Source organism: Oppia nitens, unplaced genomic scaffold, assembly GCF_028296485.1.
Source record: "Oppia nitens isolate AA-2021 unplaced genomic scaffold, nextdenovo-longstitch-racon4-pilon3 scaffold10_pilon_pilon_pilon, whole genome shotgun sequence".
Classification (NCBI taxonomy): domain Eukaryota; kingdom Metazoa; phylum Arthropoda; class Arachnida; order Sarcoptiformes; family Oppiidae; genus Oppia; species Oppia nitens.
In genome coordinates, this window is record NW_026533189.1 from 1,075,043 (window position 1) to 1,098,812 (window position 23,770).

Genomic DNA, 23,770 nt, shown 5'->3' on the forward strand with positions numbered 1-23,770 from the left:
TAAATAAAGAGAATTTCTAAAATAATAGGGAAATTTCTAGAAAGTTTTTAAAAGAAATTTCTGTCTATGGAATCTCCATGTTAATTTTTTAAAATATTTGTAATCTGATAACAAAACATTATAAATATAAATAATAATTAACTATTTTCAGTATTTTAATTAATACTCAAAGTAAAAAATGATTCATTTAATTACATTAAACCAAAATCATAAGTCTATTAATAAATTAAAAATTATTTTTTAAAAATTATTTATAATTAGTTAATTATAGTTATATAGGTATAGTATTACACTAACTGTAGATATGTGGATCCCATAGTATTGTATAATATAAAAGTAAGATTTCTAGATAAATTTATTTCTAAGAAATTTACTAGAAATTTCTATCTCTATAAGTAATAAACAAATATTTTAAATTTTATTGGAATTTAAACAAAATATCATTTAATTTCATTTTTGAAACAATTAAGTACAATATTTATAACAAAATTTTGAATATGAATTTAAATAATAATATTTAAATATTTTTAAAATATATTTTATAATTTATTATAGTATCGTTTCATTCTATTAGTCTAATTTTTGCAATTTTTTTATTGTTTTTAAAACTTTTTAATATATATTTGTAAATTGTAAAAATAGAKTCATTATAATTATATAGCAAACTTTAATCGTCTATTAATATAATAAATTTTTTGATATATCATTAAAATTAAATTAGTTAATTGCGAAATAACTCCATATTTATCGATTTCTTATCAACCCATTGAACAAAATCAATAAAAAAAGTACTCAAATAGTAATTATTAGTTTTATAATATGAAAATATTATTTGTTAATATAAACTTTATATTATACAGTTTATTTGTATGCTTTTATATACTGTACTTTATGAATCTGTATATATATAGTTATCATCAATCAATTTTAATATTAGATACAATATGGAAAAATACATTTTAGTAGAAAATAGTAATCTATATATTTTTTAACTTTTTAAAAAGCTTAAACCTATTCACTCGTAAAATGCATTTATTTACAATATAAGTATTACATATAAGACTAATAGAAAATTTATATATAAAAGCAGCAAATTTATTGGAAAAATTGATAAAACAGTGGAAAAATTATAGTTAGTTTTGTGTTTCGACAAAATTGAAAAACAAAGCAAAGATCAATCAAATAGTAAATAACTTGTTTATAACCCGCAAACAAACAAATAAACAAAAATGCAGAATAAAAATCATTAACTATTTGTTGTATTCTTTTATTGAGAATATTCTGCAAAAAATATAATCAACTTTTTGTCTGAATTCCAAAACTTGTTTTTATCCAATACTTATGTCTTATATGTAGTGAAAATAAAGTGTTGTTTTCAAAATGTAGTCAATTTTAGAGATTGTCATCCAATTTATTTCCAAACCATTTGCCGATAAATAGCTAGTCATCGATGTATTGCATGAATTTGAACACAAATAAAAAACAAGAGATAAACAGACAATCAARTGATTTGTGATTTCATTTTTTATTTGAATATTTATCCGATTAGACTAGTAATACATATTTGCTATAAAAGTCATAAATACTCAGTAATATAATAACCACTGAACCGTCAAATAACTCAATACTTTTTGATTCTTTTTTTTRACTGTTTTCATATATATATGAAATGCAATCATATAATCAATAATTTCAAACGAAAATGAATTTATATTTACAAAAATTATATATTTTTTAGTTTGTTTTGTTGCTTTCAATATCATGTTATTTAACGCCAAATGTGTGTATAAATCTAAGTCATAAATTGAACGATCAAAAAGTGGTTTTTTATTTTATTAATAATAAATTCAATAATTTTGTTATAGATTTATAGCCTCGCAAATCAAACTCATAGAAGCGTAACATTATTATCATATTATTATTGTTGTTGTTGTCATGCGATTTGCAATTAACTGTTATTCATGTAAAATGTTTAACATTACAGACATTTATTTAATAATTACATCCTTTTTTTGGATCAAATTTGTTTGAAATGAATGCAAAATTTGGTCATTTGTAATGAACCAGTTAAACATAGTTTTGCACTTACTGTATATAGTATTTATAGTATAAACATAGTATATACAATGTATATATATAAATATATAAATACATCATATAATTATATAAAGATATGTCATATATAAAATATATACTGTATTTAAATTTGTTTAAACATTAAGATCAAAATGATATGACATAAGAGAAAAATACAGTATATCTGGTTAAAACATGTAAAACAATTTTAATATATTTAATTATATGACATATAATATTTGTTAGATATGATCTAATATTTTAATTTTATTAGCCAGAGATCATAAAAATGATAAATTTGAGTCATAATATTATTGCTTACTTTTTTTTTATAAATAAAGACAGAAATATATATTTCATTTAGAAAGCTAACAAAATCAAGTGTTACATACAGTTATAGTAGTTTAACTCATGTATTGAATAGAGAAAATTGAATAAATTTGATATATAATATCATATTAATATTGTCAACTATTTATAGTACTGTATATCGTGATAGAGTGATAAATAAATTATATCAATTAGCTGAGTCTCACTCAAAAATAAACATTATAACATTTGATAGAGTAATAGATGCAATTTCTAAACTATGTTATATTTAAGTAAAATTGTCATACAGTATAACTAAATCATTTATTTAGTATAGTGTTTCAAAATAATTATTAATGTATTTGGAAACAATTCAACATTTTTTTCTATATAAATTACAAACATTTTAAACAGATAAATGCATACAATTACTTAAATTATTGTTTATTAATAATTATTGTATTAAATTTATAATTATTTTTTATTTTGATTATTAAAGTATTAAACTGTACATAAATTATACCAGTTAAATTTAATTTCTAAAATTTTTAATATAGTATGATAAAATAAATTTTAACTTTATAAGATGTACATTAACAATAGTTTATTGATTAAATTTCAAATTTAATGAAATATATTTAATAATAAAATAAGAAAAATTTATTTAAAGCATTAAAATTATATTAAATATTTTAACAATATTTTAATAAGCATAACAAAACTAATATTGCAAAATAAGTTATTTTATTTAATAAAACCAAGTTATTTTTTTAATAACAATTTTTAAGTGAATATACAGTATTTTATATTTATATAATTTTTGTCATATCAGCACAATTTTGACAATTTGATTAAATGCTATTTTGGTAAATATAATATAATTAAAATTTTGTTATCTATGTGAGTAACTGACAAACATTTAATATCAAATATTCATAATATGATATTTTAATAACTATGTAGCAAATATGAATTATATATATATTTATATACATAAATTAAAATTTTTGATAATATTCAAAATGCTTTTATCACTTATATATATATATATATATAGTATAGAATTTATAAAAAAAATAATGCAAATATTTATTTGTTGCAATCATTTTTGTYAACACCTCTATAACTCATCACTTTTTATTCAAAATTTATCAATATTTAATAAATATTTAAAAATATTTAGCTTTATATTTTGTGAATTAAAAATTACTGTTATTGTATTTTTATTTTAAAATGATATTTATTTTATTATATAATTATATAAAATTTATAATAATTGTAATTAATATCCAGTTAAAATTTWAAAAAATAAATGATGTACAATATAAAGCTTAATATTATATATAGTATATACAGTACTATAATGCAATAAAAAGCGGAACAATTGGATTCAAAGAGTTAACATTATTATCGTTAATATAGTATTATTTAAATATAAATTAGAGAAATGTGTGGGATTTGGTTCAATACACTAAAGTTTAATTAATTTTTCATTTGCTTTTAGTTTAAAAAGCAAATAACTGACTACTAATAGTAATTTATTTTAGTATTAACGTGAATAAAACCATTATTAAATTAGAAATAATAATTATTTAATATTAATATTAGTAATCTATTTATAAAAACCTTTATTCACTCKTTAATAATTGTCTAAAAATGAATTTTAATTTTTTTATAATTAATTGAATCGTTATTTTTCTAAAGCAAAAAATCGGTCACAAAAATGCTAAAACTTATTTATAGATTTCTGTTTAAGTCTTATATTTAAAACTTAAAAAAAGTTAAGACCTAATGTATTAATACTATGGTTTAATGAAATTTAATATTTTTAAAGTGCAATGAAATGCTATGAGCGATGAAATGCTTAATAAACCGATAACAACAACAACTGGTTATTTGAATTTTCAACCTATTTATTGAAGTCAACTAATACTTGTTATGTTGAACTTTGTTTATATATTTAACTGTTTTATATATAACAGAATATTATTAACAAAATAACTCTCTTTTATAGTTATCAAGTGTTATATAACATAATATTAATTATAGATCGACGATATTCTGAATTATATTTTTCTATATATAAAATAAATTACAATTATATAACACGTAAGTGTAATAATTTTCTATAATAATAACAGTTAATATTTTATAAATAATATAATATAATTGTATATTAAGTATAGATAATAAAACAAATACCTAAATATACAGTATTTAAGAACAGTATATAAATAATTTAAAACAAAAAATAGCGCATCAATTGATGCCAGTCTTTAAAACAAAAATTAAAATTTGCAATAAAATACTATTTTTGTTTAGGWTTTTGAAAAATTTWAAAATTGTACAAAATAGAAAAGGCATATATTAAATGAAAAAAGTTGTTTTTTGGCAAAAATTAATTTTTTGATTTAAAAGTGTATACGAGTTTAAAACACAACACAACAACTGATATATTCGGTAATATAATTAATAAAATTAATGTTATGTTTTGTGGCCTAGAATTAGGCCAAAACATGTTTTAGTGGAAACCAACAAAAAAGTCATTGACTGACTGGTAGTGAGTGTTGGGTGTAATTCATAATAATTTATAAATTTATTATATTTTCACTGAAAAAGCCACTGTTTTTCAGCCCATAAATGATATGTTGCTCGGACTCTGAGTTTTCACAAATAATTTTTTATTTTATTGTTTTCATATTATAATTGTTTTATTTCCATCTCTCACTTCACTTGAATTCAATGCCATTTAATCGCTGGTCTATGTGTTTAACATTTGTTTTGTGGGATAGAGAGAGAAAGAGGGATAGGGAGAGCACCCGTCAAACAGGTTGATTAGGAAGGGGTCGGCAGGATCTCAACGACGCAATTCATATCTATTGCCGATGCAGCAAATGATCGCAAATTAGTTGACTTTATACATACTAACGGCACAGTTATGCACAGGTGTGCCAATCCTTGCCATTATTCATAGTATTGAATACAATTTTTGAGAAAAAATTCAATGAAGTTTTTGTGATATTGTTTACTTTTAATTTTATTTTATTTATTATATTTTGTGTTTTAAATTTGTATTTTGTGCTAAAATTAAATTATATTTTATTAATTATATATACTATATATATATATATATATATTTAACTAATCTAGTTTTCACATAAAATATTTAATAAAAATTATATAAAATTTCTGCAAATTTTGAATTTCTTTACAAAATATTAATGTTAATAGTGTTGAATATTTGTGCAATGAATCACTGGTACCCATGAATTGGTGATTCATCTAATAGTTTACTAGAAAGTTGACAGAATTTGTAGACTTAAAAAATTATCTGAAAATACATTCATTTAATATTTGTTGGAAATATCAATAACTTTTTTGGTGACATTCACACATTAAACAGACTATGGATAGAAGTAATTCATTTGGTTGTTTGAAATACACGTTAATTAGTGTCAATTTTGTGGGAATGGTTGTAGGAATCGCTGGTTTCATCACAGGTTTGGCCAAACCTGACGTCATGTCGTCCAGTGAGGTGTCCGGCGCTCAGTTGGCTGTGTGTTCACTATTATTAATGTTCATATCATTGATTGGTTTTGTCGGTGCATTTCGTGAACACTTTTATCTACTTATCATTTATGGTGTCTTCATATTGCTATCATTTATATTAAGAGTCTTATGGTTAGTGACCTCCTATTGGCATAAAGGAGAGACATTTATATTAGACGCCAATATTGCGACGTCTATGATGTCGGGTATAGTAATGGTTATGATTTTGGTTTTTGCATTTTTGGTCGCCGTTGCCATCAAACGAAATGTAACCACAGATGAAAATATAAAAAAGAAAACACAAAATAAAAAGATTATTAACAATAAAAATGTTAAATATATTGATGTCAAAAGTCCTGTTTAAAAGTTTATCATTTCAAATACCATATGTTTATCTATTAATTTTAGCTTTATTTTACAACAAATAATATATTTTATTTCATATATCATTTTATAAATTTGTTATATATTGGATGTGTTTATATAACATTTAATTTGTTATTTAATAAATATTTTTATAAAATGTTGTTTATATAAAATGTGTTATATATAAAACATTATAAGACATTTGATGTTCATTTTACACTTATAATAAATTTAACAATTATATAATTATAAAAATATTTTTAAATACTGTTATTAATGTTATTTTCATTAAATGTCAYACTTTTTTATCAGTATATTAAATTAAGATTTCTGAGACGTTTTCATAAATTTTATTTTTCCTTAAAATACAAACAAAATTATAATTAACAGTAATTAATGTTTTATCTAATTGTATAATTAGCACAAAATGTTGTAATTAAATTTTTTAATGTAAATTATTGCTACTAATGCTGTATTAAAAAAATATTTAAGATCTCATGAAAACCGCCAAAAATATTAATAAAAATCATGTTTTTATATTAACTTTTTTGTTTTGATTATTCATTGTTTAGTTTTCTTTAACATATTTTTTTAAATACCAGAACTCGTGTCTGAAATTTCATTATAGCAAATATTTTGCACAAAAATTTATTATTTGTTAGCATTGTATGTAAAAAATAATTTTAAAAACTAGGAAAGTGTTCATAGAGTTAATTGAMATAAATAATAATWATTATTATTATAAATACAGTATAAATGTATTAGTTTTTAATAAAAATAATGGATGTGAATGTGATTAAACATAACTGATGTTTAATGATATGAGACAATTGTAATTAATATGACATTATCTATAGTTTTTTATTTTAATTATTGCAAACACGTGTTTTAATATACTTGTATCAATRATTAAATTAAATTATTTTAACTAAATAAAAAATGTTATAATTTTTYCTAATATTTAAAAAAAATTAATTTTATCAGAGCAATTGTTTTAAATTCAATAACACAATATGGTTATTAAAACTAAAAATTACATTTATTAAATTGTTACCTAAAAATAATTTTAAAAACATATTGTATTTTTGTTTTTAATAATTCAATAAAAAAATTTKAATACACAGTTAAACAGATAACTATAATATTTTTAAATAAAACAAATTTCAAACATAGTTTTAATAATTAGATAACTTATTATGTTTAAAGTTATTTGCTTATTAAATAATTTTTATGCTTTATTTTGTTACAGTTATTTTAAATATTACAAATATTTCTTTATTATTATTATTTTATGTTTTAATTTGAAATATAATTAATTTTGCAATAAACGTGCCAAAGATTTTTACATCAATCAATTATTGTTGATAACCTTTATTATATAAAAAGTAAGTCATTTAAAATAAAACATTTTTATTTTATTAAACGTTATAAATTGCAAATTGCAAGAAATTTTGTCATATATTTACTTTTATTGATTAATGAATTATTTTGTTAACATTATAAAAAGCAAACACATGTTAAAAATATAAATATATTATAATAAAAATTCATGACATTTATGTTTAAAATCAATATCAATATTAGACTATAGAGATAAACATCAGATGAAAACTATTGAATTGAATGTCTGCTTAATTTTGATCGTAAGAGCACTTGTTGTTTGTCGTCGTCTCACAAGTGGATCAACTTATACTTAATTACTAAACTTTATTATATAATACATTTAAAACATTTTTATTATATATATATATATATACCGGTATATTAGTTAGCATTACTAATATTAACATTATTTAAGATTATAGATCTGATCTAACAAAACATTAGTAACATTTATTGCAAAACTTTACTTAAACACAAATAAAATAAGTTTAATACTTAAAGAAAAATATTTAAAAATAGCATATAATTTAAAATTATACTCTAAGTTATAAACTTATATATATTTAATGATATTCACAATATTTTGTGTTTACTAACGATTGGTCGCTATATTATTAATGATGTCTCGTTTGATTATAAACATCGGATAAAATAAATAATTGTTTCTCTAAAAAAACAATTTTAATTAACTTGTTTTACAAAATATTATTATAATTTGTTAACTAAATAATAAGTTATAAATTTTACAGTAGTATATAATAACCAAATAATTAATAGTTAAAATATTAATAGTAATTGTAATTAATTAAAATACTGTATTTAATTTTATTTATCGGTATAAATATAACATTTAATTCATTATAATATTTTAATTATTTTTTCTCTCACTAACTCTCATTCATTCATTTACTCAATTACTCTCATTTAATACAATTTTATATACAGTACATATATATWTATATAATTTTTAATAAAAATAAATTAAATCAAATAATAAAATATAAATCATATGACATTATTAATAAGATAAATGATRTTAAACTAAATGAAATAATTCATTATTAGTTTTATATACTATAAATAATAAWAAAAATTGCAATTTATTATTAGTACATTTTAATTGTTAGCAATATTTAACAACAAAAAAAAGTTTWAACAAAAGTCTTTTTAAAATACGTATTATTTTATATAAAGTATTAACAACTGAAACAAAAGTGTTGTGTTTATAAAACAATATGTTTATTACAAATCATAAAATTAGGTCATTTTTATGTCAGTTTAGGCCAAACAAAATGAATAGTAATTTAAATGTTATTTACATTTATTTTGAAAGATATTTATTCAACTGATGGTAATTTTCAATACAATTTTGGTGTGAATTTAATGTTTCCTATAAATAACTATTACTTAATGTGACAGACATTTCCATTAGTTATACTATTTATATAAAATTTCTGCTTTTATASARTACATAMTTTTATAATATACAGTACAATAGCTCTCATATATTGTATATATTATATTAAATTCAATTAAAAAATTTAAGTTTTCTAAACATTGACCTCAATTTGAAATAAATTATCCATTAATTGTCAGTACATATCCAAATGTCTGTAATACTGGTATTACTAATATTATATTAATATTATAATTATTATATTATATTGTGTACTACCAGTGCTTTTTTAGACATGTCTTATTTTATGACACATATGAGGCAGCACTTGATCCATGAGAGAGGTATTCATTCATTGATTCATTTATTGAATTCAAGCATTCATTCAATTACTCTCTATATGTCTTTGGCCTGTATTTAGCCGTATAAACAACTGAACTAACAGTGCAAACAGTGAATTACTGTACAATTGATATACCAATTGTATTATACATTACAGTAACACACAGTGTTTGTCATATACAGTATAGTTTACAATATATACAATATATATACTGAACTCTACAGTATAGATATAATTGGATAGTTGTGTTGAAAAGTGTGGGATCGATAAAAACATGGAATACCATTGCTATTGGCACTGGTATTTGGCACGACTTCAAAATGTTATGCAATGTTTTGCAGTCATCTAATTGTTAGTAAATAACAGTTGATTCAAACTAAACCACAAACAACTACACAAATCATATTAATAATTATCATATTTTTTAAAAATGTTTTAATTTGACACAAACTCAATATTTCTCGTATGAATTGTTTGTCTATTACTACAACATAACTAACTATTATTCCTTATGTTATGAATATTCTTAAAGAATCTCAATTAATGTGATTTCAAGTATTTTTTTATTCTGTGCTAAAAAATATTGTGATTTTTTAATGAAAAAAATCTATACTAACGATCAACAAATTGAACAAATGTACAAAATTTATCAATTAGTTTATATTATTAATAGTTAGGCGCACACAATGTCTTCAATAAGATATAAATATATATTAATAGCAATCAATGTAGTGGTAATTGTGTTATCTATTTTGGTGTTGGTTTATGTCCATCAAACGGAAAACACTGACCTAATTGAAAAAACACTGATAGGAGTGGCACTTATAGCCTACTGTCTGTCCATCATTGGCTCCATTGCCGTCGGATTAGAAAATATATGCATTTTATCGATATATGCATTCATATTGGGAACGGTATTCATCGGTTGCACAATATTTCTTGTAATTAACACATTAGACGCTCTCATGAATGAAGAAAAACAATTACTGACATTTGACCGGTCATTACTACTGTCATTAATAGGCATCTCATCGATACAGGTGCTCATCGGATGTATACTCATCTTTGAAATTATAGTTGAGAGACGACAGAGTCGTTATAATCAATACCGTCTGACAACTGCCCTAAACATCGATGAACTTTGATTTCAATGATAATCATTGGATATATCTATACTTTAAATCTAATATATTATTATGTCATCAATTTTAACTAAAGTTTTGACATTTTCATGATTTTAGTAAAATACATACAGTATATATAATAATAATTATAATAAGTTGTATAAATAACAATTTATAAAAAAATAATTTTTAATATATCGGATAAATGTTATATAGATGTGTATTCTTTGAAAAAAATCTTCATTAAYATTAARACTAACTTTTCAACAAAATTAACCAAATTTATTGCCATTTTTTGCGGAATCTATAGTATTGTTATGTCTATAAGTCACGCATATAATAAGTTATTATATGAAACTTATATACAGTAATATATAATAAAAATAGAGATATTTATTAATGATATGAAAAAATGCAAAACTAAACTAACATTTAAAATAAAGAGAATTTCATTAATAAAGATAAGCAATATATGGTGAGTATTGTGTCATAACTTTTTTATTTGTGAATTCGTAAAATTTTTAATCATATTATAATTTTTAAAAGTTATTTGATAACAATTTACAATCATTTATTGTAAATTAAATATCAATATTATAAACTTAATTTAAAATAAATTATTTAAATCTAAAAGTAAAATAATTTTTTATTTACCGTATGATTTCAGATAATAAGAAGTTTGTGAAAAAACTTGTGGATCAATAGAAATAAAGACATGAACATTGAAAAAARCAATCGTATTAATTGGTAACCAGTGTTGAAATGTTGGCTAAGACTGAAATGGTTGGCAATACAGGTGCTAATGTATGTGTAAAAGTCATATTGAGTACCGTATTGTTGTTGTTTGCCGTAACGGATCTMTTTTTGACGGCTATTATTGGTAACGAAGTGTTGTCAGTGTCTAATGTAAACCGATTACTACTATCACTGTATTCATTGATCCTAATCTGTGAAGTTATTGTTGCATTGATTGTCATTATTGTCAACAAATTTTATTTGAGAGCATTATATTTTAAATGTTTGCTAATTATTTTAGCCATTGTGTCAATTGCTTTGAAATGTATTTCACAAATTAATGTTATAATCGGTGCTAATATAACTTTATTTTTTACTTTAGTTGAGTTTATACTTATTTTATTAATATTGTTACCAAACAGAGCCAATCATTACAGATTAGCTTTAAATATTTATTGTTAAATTTGTTTTACATTTATATAGTAAATAATACATAAAAATAATATTTAATGTGTACAATAGAAAATAATATAAGCAATTAATTAATGAACAAACAAATACATTTGCCTTTTAATTATACAAAGTTTTATAATATAGTATATAAGATATACTATAGAGAAATGTATACACTAATATATTGTGATTATTATAATTTATAAATATTTAAATTATTTAATAAAAAAGTGTTCATAATATTTGGAAATTAATTTTATTTTTATTAATATTCAGTTTTATAATATAATATACTACAGTGGAAACTATGGATTTTAATGAAAAATTAAATGTTGAAAACAAATTACTTTATAATTATTAATATTTATTTTTTAAGCTGTAAAAAACTAAATACGTTCAAATCTAAAGTAAAAATATTTAATTTTGTAATAATTATTTTGTATATTTTATATATATATATATATATATATATATATATATATATATATATATATATATATATATATATATTTATATATATATATATAACATATTGAATCTATGAAATTGTTTTATTATAAAATTAAGTTCAGTAAACTTCATAAAATGCATAGTAGTGTAAAAAGATAAACCATTTTTTGTTGTTTATATTAGTTTTATAAATATAATTCAAAATTAACATCTCGTTTAAGTAATACATAATAKTAATTCGTGTTCAACACAATAATAATTTAATACAATATTTTATTACATTTACTTTATATTATATGAATAGTAAATAGTTACTAATAATTTTTAATACTCTATTATTTAAAAAAGTTAGATATCACGATAAATGATATTTTGTACTATTTATCTTAATAAACAAATAACATCAATAACATCATTTGAATTTTACTATTATTGTTTATGACTTTAATTGCAATAATGATGTTAAATTCAAATTCAAAATACTGTACTTTAAATATAATCACACTATAAATAATAACTTTTTTTAAATAAATAATACTTAACTATTATAAATTATATATAAATTTATATATACAGTATATATTTATAAATGATATAAATATTGATACGTATAACTTATGTTATATTTTTATTTGAATACTATTTATAAATATTATTATGACAATTTTGTACATACAAATATTTTATTTTATAACAATTTGTAGAAACAAAAAATGTTATATTAAATGAATATAAATATGTTTTGTGTATTTGTGCATAACTATAGTTTCAGACAATGTTTTGAATAGTAAATCGATGGTAATCTTAACAACCAAAATGTATAAAATATTAATCATGAGGTTATTGTACTGAAAATCTAAAACATTATGTGATATCAATTATAGTCTAAACGATTTAGTTTATGGCAATGAAGTTCTCGTTTATTGCATTTTCTTGTTTTGTTTAATTACCTTTTGTAGCATAAAAACGTGATGACAGACAAACAATTAACAACTAATTTGTAGTTTGAAATTGAGAAATGTTTTTTTCTCAGTTCAATACCATTTATAGTATACAATATATTTAACACAACAAAGTAAAACTATTATTTAGTTATTCATTAAATGTGATTAATGACTAAATACTTTCATTTGAAATACAAGATTAAAATGTTAAGAATATTCATGAAATTACATGAAATTCCACAAAGAATTGACAAAATAATTAGTAAATGCTTTCAATATATACAGGTATTGACAAAYTTTGTCTTTACAAACATGTAAACTGTGTTCACAAAAGAAAATTGTAAATAATAACTAATAAATTGTCAAAATGTGTAATTCTTAACAATTAAATAACATTTATGTGAAACAATAATTTCAATTTTATAATCTTTTTTAAAAATAAATCAACAGTACTTTCAATACGAATTTAATTATATAAAAGTGATTTAGTAATTAAAACTTTCAAAATGTTTACAATTATAATTCAAAGTGTTTTCATTTTGCTTAATCTCATCTCATTTTTATTGGGTATCATTAGTATTGTGTCGCTATTACTACTTCGCAATGACTTTAAAACAGAGGAATGGCAGACAAGAAATTTGTTGATTTACACCATTGTGTTCGTAATTGTGGCCAAACTTGGGATTATTGGCTCATATTTTCTGAACAAATTGTGTCTTATAGTGTATTCAGTGATAATGTGTTTATTTATTGGACTCAATTACATGAGTTGGTTCCTATTCCCCACTCAGGCATTAATAGAGGCGTCTATTGATTTCATTTTGTTGACCTCACTCTTTGATTTAGTTGAACTCATTTGCGCTGTTTCTCTCATTTTTATGATTACAAGTAAACAGTTGGCCAACAAAGTCACTCCTCTCAAGACAATTGAAATTTCCAATTAATTACTTAAAACATTTACTTCCAGTTATTTTCTATTTTTGTCATTTAATATTTAAATCAATGTTTTAATTAGTATATTACTTAACTATAATAATTATTTTTTACATCTATTAGTTTTTTTTGTAAATAAAATTCTTGTATAACTTTTATTGTAATATAATACTTATACAGTAAAACTAATAAAACATTAGAGTTTAATATTATTTTAAATTTGTTTAACCAAATTAATAAATTTTTTGAATTACAAATTATTTTCAAACTTAATAAACGTAATATTTTCCTTTGTTATAATAATTAAGATTATGTAAAATAAGATTTGTAATTTAATATGATTATCAATATGTAATATAATAGATAAATTAATTTTTAATACAAGTATGTTATTAGTATTTTTTTTAACTTTTACATGATTTATATTTCTTATTATTGATATTATAAATAATAATAATTTTTATTATATCAAATATCATAACTATATTTAGTATCAAGAATTATAACCACTGTATTGTTATATTTAGGTTTCAGGTTCCGCCACAATATGTTTATTAATATTTATTAGAAAACTAGTTAAATCGAAAGTATTTTTGTGTAATAATTTAATAGTTAAATTTTTATTATCAACATGTAATCTATTTATATATTAATAATTTTTTTTTCTAAATAAATTGTCTCTATATTATAAATCGTAATATTCAAGCATTTTAAAATGCCTATTTTCAAAATAGTTTTTAATAAATTTTAATTTATAAAATGTAAAATTATTTATTTATTTAATTATTTCAATATATTTACAAATAATATTACATATAATTTTAATCAAAAGTAGACGTCAATAAATTTAATAACTTGAATGTCAATTATATTTGACTATTTAAACACAATTGTATTGATTTATGGGGAAAATTATTCAATATTTGAAAGTTCAATGTCCTTATTATTGTTATTATCATCATTATTGCCAGTATTTCTGTTATTACTATCAATTGAATCCATTGTTTGATCGGTCAGTTGTGTGTCTCTCATAAGGAATAGTCTAATAATTCGCATAATATGTTGTCTTAATTCTCGCTTCTGTAGTGAACCTCCCGCTATCACTGATAGGGCTAATGTGACAGCTATTGATATAATAGCCCAATCGGGTAATGGATTCATAAACATCATTCCTATTATTRTTTAAAAAGTTATTTAATATCATGTTTGTAATATTAATTTAGTAAATGCAATGCCATACCCATAGCCCGAATGCATTTACCATTAAATTTACGACCACTTATACATTGACATCGACCTAATGTACACATAGAGTCGGCATATTTGACCAAACATTCCTCATTTGATGAACAATATAGAACTCGACCTTAAAAAACAATATAATATATATTACAGTATTTAATACAGTATTTTATATAATGATAATAAATAAAATTATTGTAATTTAAACAATATATACATTTCATAGATGTTTGCATTGATGTTATATCACATTCGCATGTATTAAAAGTCGGGTCACATAAGCTATGTTTGACATTGCAGTCATCATTTGACGAACAGTTATGATTGATATCAACTGATTTTTTAGAGAGAAAATTGTTATCAATTTATTATCATTTCAGTCATATATATATATATATTAAACATGTCTTACGCAGTACTTTGTTGGTATCATCAAAATCTTCAAAATCAAAACTGTTATCAATTATTGTTTGAGTAGTAGAAGTAGTAATATTAATATTCATATTAATAACACTACTTTTATTATTATTTAACAAATTTAATGATGAATGTCTTCTATGGTCACAGATAATTGACTTTTTCAAACAATATATGATTAAAATTATGTKACAAAATTTKAGATACATTTTAGTTTTGCTAACAMACATTATTATTTAAAAAATTATGTTTTATATATATATTAGTTTAGAAAAAATAATAATACGTAAAACAAAAACATCAAAAAATATAGTAATTTTTGATGATTTCATGTGATTATTGGATCGGAAATACATCAATGATTTCATCATATTTTTGATTCAATCAGTTTTCCAAAAGCATAGCTAAAGAGAGTGTCAGTTAGGAAATGATTTAATTGGGTTAACATATTTCAGTAGTTAATTCATGAACTTCTCAATTATTTGTCAATAAATAAATATATAATTATACAGTATATAAAAATATGATAATAACATTTAATAACAAATTGTAATTATAATATATTTTTGCCAATTTGTATCATTTATTAAATTTAATTAAATTAGTAACAAAATAATCTTATTTATACAGAATTTATTTTAAGAAAAACTTTATTTAAAGAATTGCAAAGTTGTTTGTATTTATTTGTATAAAATAATAAATGGTTTATAATGTAAATTATTTAATAATTATATAACTTACGGATGAAATCCTGTAATTTATTAGAAAATTTACTAAATATTTAAATATCATAACAAAAATATTTATAAAAATTACAATAATAAAAACAATTTTGTTTTATTTATGTTAGAGCATTGATACCTTACTGATAGATATATTATTAGACATTAGATACATATTAGATATAAAAATATTTTAAAAAATATGCTTTTGACCATGTTAAAAATTAAATTTAAATACTGTATAATAGATCAATGTTTTACTATTGATAACTATTAAATAATTAATTTTACATCAATCAAGGAGATAACGATTATTTAATTAAAAACATAATAAAACTAAAACTTATCTATAAATAAATTAATTATTTAAATGGGAAAACAATTTGTTAAGTATTGAGTTAAACAAAAAATAATAAATGTTATGAATGTCTAATAAATTTGATGATAAATGATGTGTTGGTGTTTGCGAGTGCTTGAAGTGTGGAGAAGGGAGGTATCACTTCTTAAAATGAGTCAAATAAAGACAAACCAAAAGATGATATATATTTCCATAGAAACGACAACTTATTTTTCACAAGAAATATCAAATCTTTTACAAAAACTTATGTTTTGTAAGATTTTAATACATATTTCATGATATATTCGAGTTCTTTAGTTAAAATATTTTAAATATTTATCAAAGATTTTTGCCGTTTGTATTAAAAGTTTTGATTTACAATATATATATATATATATTGTTAATCAATACTGGGCTTTAAGTAATTATTTTGTTTTGTGTGACATTTATTTGTTTTGTTGTTTATCTATCACTTATTTTACTAAAGAAAACTAAGTCTTAAATATCAAAAGTCCAAACATTTATAAAGAGTACGGAAATGGCTCTAAACAGAAGTCAAGCTCTAATGAAATACACATTGATTTTGGCCAACACTTTGATAATAGTTTATGTTTGGGTGAAAACAATTCGTGGATTACTTATAATGAATCAAATGTTGACATCATTTGGAGATACAATGTCTGACAACAACTTATCGACAACTAATGACAAGACAGACATCACCGCCAAAGACAACAAACATCAAACCATTTATTTAATTATTGAATCCATTGTCAGCACATTCAYTGCCATATTAGGACTTTGGGCCGGAATTGAACAAAGTTTTGCACTTTTAATAATCTATGGCATAGTTTTAATTGTCTCAATCGTYGTTGGCATCACTGTTAGTCTCGGAAGTGAACAACACATAAATGAATCACTRTTTGAGAACTACTCGGTCGGCATATTTCATGTCATTGTCGGCGCACTATTGGCACTGTTGGCCTTCAGGATGGCCTGTATTACCAAAAGCGGTGTCGACAACGTTGAAAGTGAATCAGAGATACAACAGGAGGACCAACAAAATCAGTGCGAAATTGTTTAAACAACTAATTGATTGATAAACAAACGGTACATTTGTTAATGATTTTATTTGCTTTCAAATTATTAATGTTTAAAAAATAATGTAAATGTTTTAATTTTTGTTATATGGTTAAAATATTTTTGTTATTTTGTTAATATTTAATTGATAATAATAATAATAATTTTATGTTTTAAGGTTATGAATTTAATTTATTATAGATCAAATATTAATTTAATTATTAAAATTGTTACTAAATATAAATAATATTTAAATAAAATAATATAGATATATAGTATCTTATTATTATAAGTATAACTGTTTTTATTAATTGTATAATATAAATTTATCAATTACCAATTACCATAATAAAATATTTATTAAATGTTGAAAAATTTTCAATGTAATTAAATTTATTATTATCCACATTATTGCCTAAAAATTAATGTTTATAATTAAAAAACTTTTAGCAATTCTATATACATAACMAATAWTTTGGTTTAATATTAAAATATTATAAAAACGTAAAAAACTACCCACAAGATTATTGCATTTTATTTTTTATTTAAAAAAATATACAGAAAATTCATAAAATTCAGAAACAATGTATAGTTTAAAATTTAATTATAATTTTTTTATTATGTAATTTTCATTTAAGCCATTTGGGGGACATTTGATATAAATTATTAGCTGTAGTATTATTGGATGTTTTTTTTATTGTTCATTTAATTTATGTTTTTACTGTTCATTTAGTTTATATTTTTATTGAACATATTTTATTGAATAAATGGATTCACATTTAGAAAACAAGATTTTGTTTTATAAGAAATAAGTTCAACAATTAAATATACAGTTTATTATTATTATTATTATATGTTATAAATTTTGTAGAATATTCTTGTATTACTCTATATTATTACTTAAAATCTAATACTTTATTTAATTCACTAAAATATTAATATTTATTTATTATATTTATGTTCAGTATTTATAAGATTATGATGAAAACAAAATATTTATAAATTAATTATTGAAAATATATTTGCAAATAAAAAAATGATAATTTAAATAGAAATTTATGTATTTGTATTAAAGATGTTGAAAATTTTTTGTAAATGTAAAACATTTTTGTTTGTTTGTTATGTCACTAAAAAAAGATAATCTATTTTTGACTACATTTCTCAATCGCTTTAATTGAATGTCTGTAACGTAACTCAATAGTGAATACAAAAGAGTCGACTTCTTTGTGAAAAAAAAATTAAAATTAAATAATGATTAGATTGTTGTTTATATTAAAGTTTATTTAATATAATAACTATGTTATCGGTGAAAGTGATTAAGCGATTAATACTTTTAGTTATATCGTTTATATTCATAGTGGGATGTCTTATATTTATTGATGGCATTATTGAAGCCATAAACTTGCGTACAGTCAATGAATTTGAATATAATTTGGACGACGAGTCCGACAAATTACATGAAAACAATGAGACCAATACGTCGACCAACTTTACGGCCATTATTGAGGACCGATTCCCAAGTACTGGTGCTCCCAGTGTTATCCTACTATTTGGTAGCATTACTATATTGGTATCAGCGCTGGGAGTGATGGCCGTCAATAAAGAGGAACCGAGTCTATTGTCCACATATAGTATAGCATTAGTGATGGCATCACTCTTAAGGATTGTCTTTTTCTTAGCCACAATCTGTATGTATGCCTTCACTGTAGACCACAATCCAGTCCGCGTGACAACTATAATCAGTGCTGCCATTGTCGCCATTGAGTTGGTTCTCATACCATGTGTTTGTCATTTTGCCAAAACTACCAAAAGAGGTACAACTCATAGTAATAATAAACAGATACAACAATCCGATGACAACCAAACCATACCACCCGTTACTACTGCTCCACTCAATAATATGGCAATTAATAAAGACTAATTAATTAATTAATTAATAGATACCGTACTTTTAAGCATTTAAGTTTAACATAATTACTATTATACAAAATTTATATTTCAAATTATGTATCCCATATTTTTCATTAATTTCAGGCATTCACTAAATTATCATTTAATGTCTTTATTAAATATAAATTAAATTTTTCAATAGTGTGTTCTTAAAGACTGAATTATTTGCATTTCATTAAATAATATCATTTTTTTCTCTTTAGATAACAGTACTATATATACGGTATATATATATATATATATATAGAGTTACACTTCAGTATATCATTAAATGAAATACACATCAAATATGATTTATTAAAGCATTGATGCAATGAAGTTATCATAATATAAGTGATATGTGAAAACAGTTTTGATGTTTTCTCAAATTTATATGGATTTGTATATATATATATATATATAGATAAAAAAGAAAAATGTTTGTGTGATTAATGAAAAAGTCTATAAATTGAAAAAATGGGTAAATAAGACAACGATAACTATCACTGATGTTATGAGTGCATCGATAGATCCCTTTCCGACGCATCCATCGAAGCTCAGACTTGATGTCTCCACTCGTAAAGATCGTTACCATAGAGACAACTTGAGAGATAGCATTGGGATGTTGTGCACCAAAAATTTGTCTCAATTGGCGACTATAAGACTTTTTGAAGTAGTCAGCGATTTATATATATATGAGACAGCTTTAAGATTCATCGAGTTTAACACAATATTTTGGTTGTCTTATAAACTGATTAAATTCATATCAAAATCAGTTACTTAACAGTTTGAAAGCTATGATCTAAAAAAACATTTTGAATTTATTATATACTGTATATATAATATAAGTTTTTAAAACGTTTGTTAAACACTCCACCACTTATTGATATGTTATCCGAAATGTCTATAAAAGTTGTTTGGGTTAAGTCAGTGAAGACAACAATTGAATTTGTGTCCGTATTGTACTTCATTGTCGGAGCCTTTGTTTTTATGGCAAATCTATTGCTGTTGTTGTGGGCAGTGGTCCCGTCTGCCAGTTTAAAGGCCGGTTCGTATATGATTGCATCGTTTGTGACCATCGGCACAGCACTAATTGGTTTTATCGGTGCCTACACCGAAAATTTTTGTATGACTATGGCTTACGGTGTTATTATGATTGTAACATTTGCTATGAGAACCATCTCAGCAATGGTTCTCTTAAAGATCACTGGAATTCCCTACGAAACTGAGATCCCGGCCTTTTTACACGGTCTTCCCGGAACTTCCACCGTTTACATTGAGCTCATTCATGCTATTATCGAAATATTATTATCTGCCAGTGCTTTCTACTTGGCCTGGGCTATACATAAAAAGGAATCAGTCATTCAATTCAATCCTCAATATTATTATACGGCAACCAATTATGAATCTATTCAGTCAAACACTAGTCTAATATAGCAATATATTATTATATACAATATGTATAGATATAATGTAATAAATCAATCATTTTTAGTAATTAATGTTTTATTTATATTAGTATCTAATTAATTCAATATTTCAATAATAATACTGTAAATTCAATGTAAGTTATCGATCTAAAAATAATTTTAGTAATTTTATGTAACTCCTATATATTGATATATATATATATACTWTATTATTACTATTATTTTAAATTAATAAAAAAATTAATTACCAATTATATTATTTATTACCAGTCACTTGCAATATGTTTAAATATATTTTTGAATAACTAATAAATTAAATTTTAATAATAGTAATGTCTATATTTTTATTTTTGCAATTAATAACTTTGGTTTGATCCAAGATTGATTAATAAATTAAAAATTTATATAATAATTAATCATAAGCTAAATTGTGTTGATATTTAAATAAATTGATTATTACTATAAATTGTTTTTTTAATGTTATTAAGTTTTGTAAAGCGCATGAAATATGGACAAAATATTTTCATAATTATTTATAGAAAAATTAAACAACAAAACAATGATATAAAAGTTACACATTATATGCATTTAAGGAAATACTTTAAATTTTCATATAATAACTTAAAATATAATATTCATTTTTTGAAATAAAATAAAAATTATATATAATATATCAAATAGCAACGTAAACTCTTTAGTTTTTAATATATTTTTTTTGAAAGAAAATTTAAACCTATTAAACCTTATTTTTTTGCTAAATATAAAATATCTATTGAAGCGATAATATAATCTATTATAACATCAAAAATCTATTGAAGAGCTCATAGATTTTTAAAGTCATTATTGTAATTCCCATATTATTGTCGCTTCATTGCTATTTCATAGTATTTTATAAATATATACAAAATTTCAATTGTGTTTAATTTAAACAAAAAACACAAAAGTATAACTCAAATGAGTTTATTTTAAATATCAAAATTTTGATAAAAATACTTTTAATGATTTGAATGTTTGATTATAACACAATAACCAAGGTTCATCAATTTTATGTTAATAGGTGTCACTTTTGCTTTCAATTATAATTAGATTATGTTTGTAAACAATTTTAAATTCAAAGTTTAACTAATATTATTATTATTATTATTCATTTAAACATTTATATATATTGTACTGAATATGTATTTTGTAGACTGTATTGTTTCGGCTTAATATTTATATATTATTTATTTAATCTAATTTAATAGACATTTTTTAAATAAAATTTATTATGTTTTCATCAAATCCAAGACAATTRATTTTAATAAAATTTTTAACAAATAACTATCAATATTATGGGATTCATATAAAAGATATCAAATGTAAGCATAGTTTATGCATAACTCAAGAAATGAGACAAAAAGTGATAATTGATATGCAATTTATGGGACAAATGACTAACAAAGAAGTGACACATGTATTAACACAAATTCAATCAATAGTTGAATTAAATTATAGTAAATATCATAAAAATAAATCATTTGATATCCATTTAACTGATTGCAAGTCAAGTATGACTTCAATGTCATCATCGCTTTTAAACAATCAATTGAAGTCAACATTACACAGAAAGTCATATTTGGATGTCTTTCCTAAACATCAATTAGTCTATTTGAGTGCCGATTCGCCTAAACCACTGACATCCTTGACTTCAACCGATATGTATATAATCGGTGCCTCAACGGGACAATCATCACAAAAGTTGAACACTTATGATAGTGCTCTGAGAAATGGCATCCGTTCCGTCAGATTACCCATTGATGAGTACGTAATGTGGAAGTGGTATAACCAAGTATTGTCACCCTATCAGACATTTGCTATTTTATTAGACTTTTATGTTACCAATGATTGGACTAAATCTATCATTAGTAATGTTAATAGCGATTTGGTTTCACAATCAATTTGAACCACACTTATTGCACATTTGCGCAAATTTAATAATRTCATCATTAAGTACTGTATAATTATCATACTATGGATACATAAATCTATGTCTATAACAAATACAGTATAATATATTGTAATAAATATACCCATGTACAAATATATATATATACATTTTTGTTTCATAAAATGTGTGACCTTTAATCTACACTAAAAAGTGTAATTATCTAAAAAATTATACCTAAAGTATGACTAAAAAGTATTGCAATTCATATATAATACACAAAATATTAGTAAAATACAGTTTAAATTTATAGTTGCGGTATTTCAAAATATTATTTTCAAAGTCTAGTGAATAATTCAATGATTTGGAAATTCTTTAAATAATAATTTTATATTTCCTATAAATAATCCTTTATGTAAAATGTCATTGAATTTGATTATGAAGAAAATGAAACCAAATTTTATTTTATTTTTTATATCATTTCAAAACTTACAATTTCTTATATGAATATAATTCATGCAAAACTAGACATTAAATTAATAGAKTTTATATTTTGCAAGAATCCTTACTATTAATGACAATTGTTTTGTAAATTTTATTTATGAAAATTGTTTAGTGGTTTTAAGTC

The 23,770-nt window shown here is 21.6% G+C and overlaps 1 protein-coding gene across 1 annotated transcript; it reads left to right on the forward strand.

The window, feature by feature from the left end:
• The first annotated feature begins 22,605 nt into the window (after positions 1-22,605).
• On the forward strand, positions 22,606-23,160 carry LOC128965024 (tRNA methyltransferase 10 homolog B-like). The gene is made up of 2 exons (XM_054311681.1): positions 22,606-22,671; positions 22,762-23,160. Exons 1-2 carry the CDS (start codon positions 22,606-22,608, stop codon positions 23,158-23,160), a joined length of 465 nt encoding a protein of 154 aa, XP_054167656.1.
• The last annotated feature ends 610 nt before the right edge of the window (positions 23,161-23,770 follow it).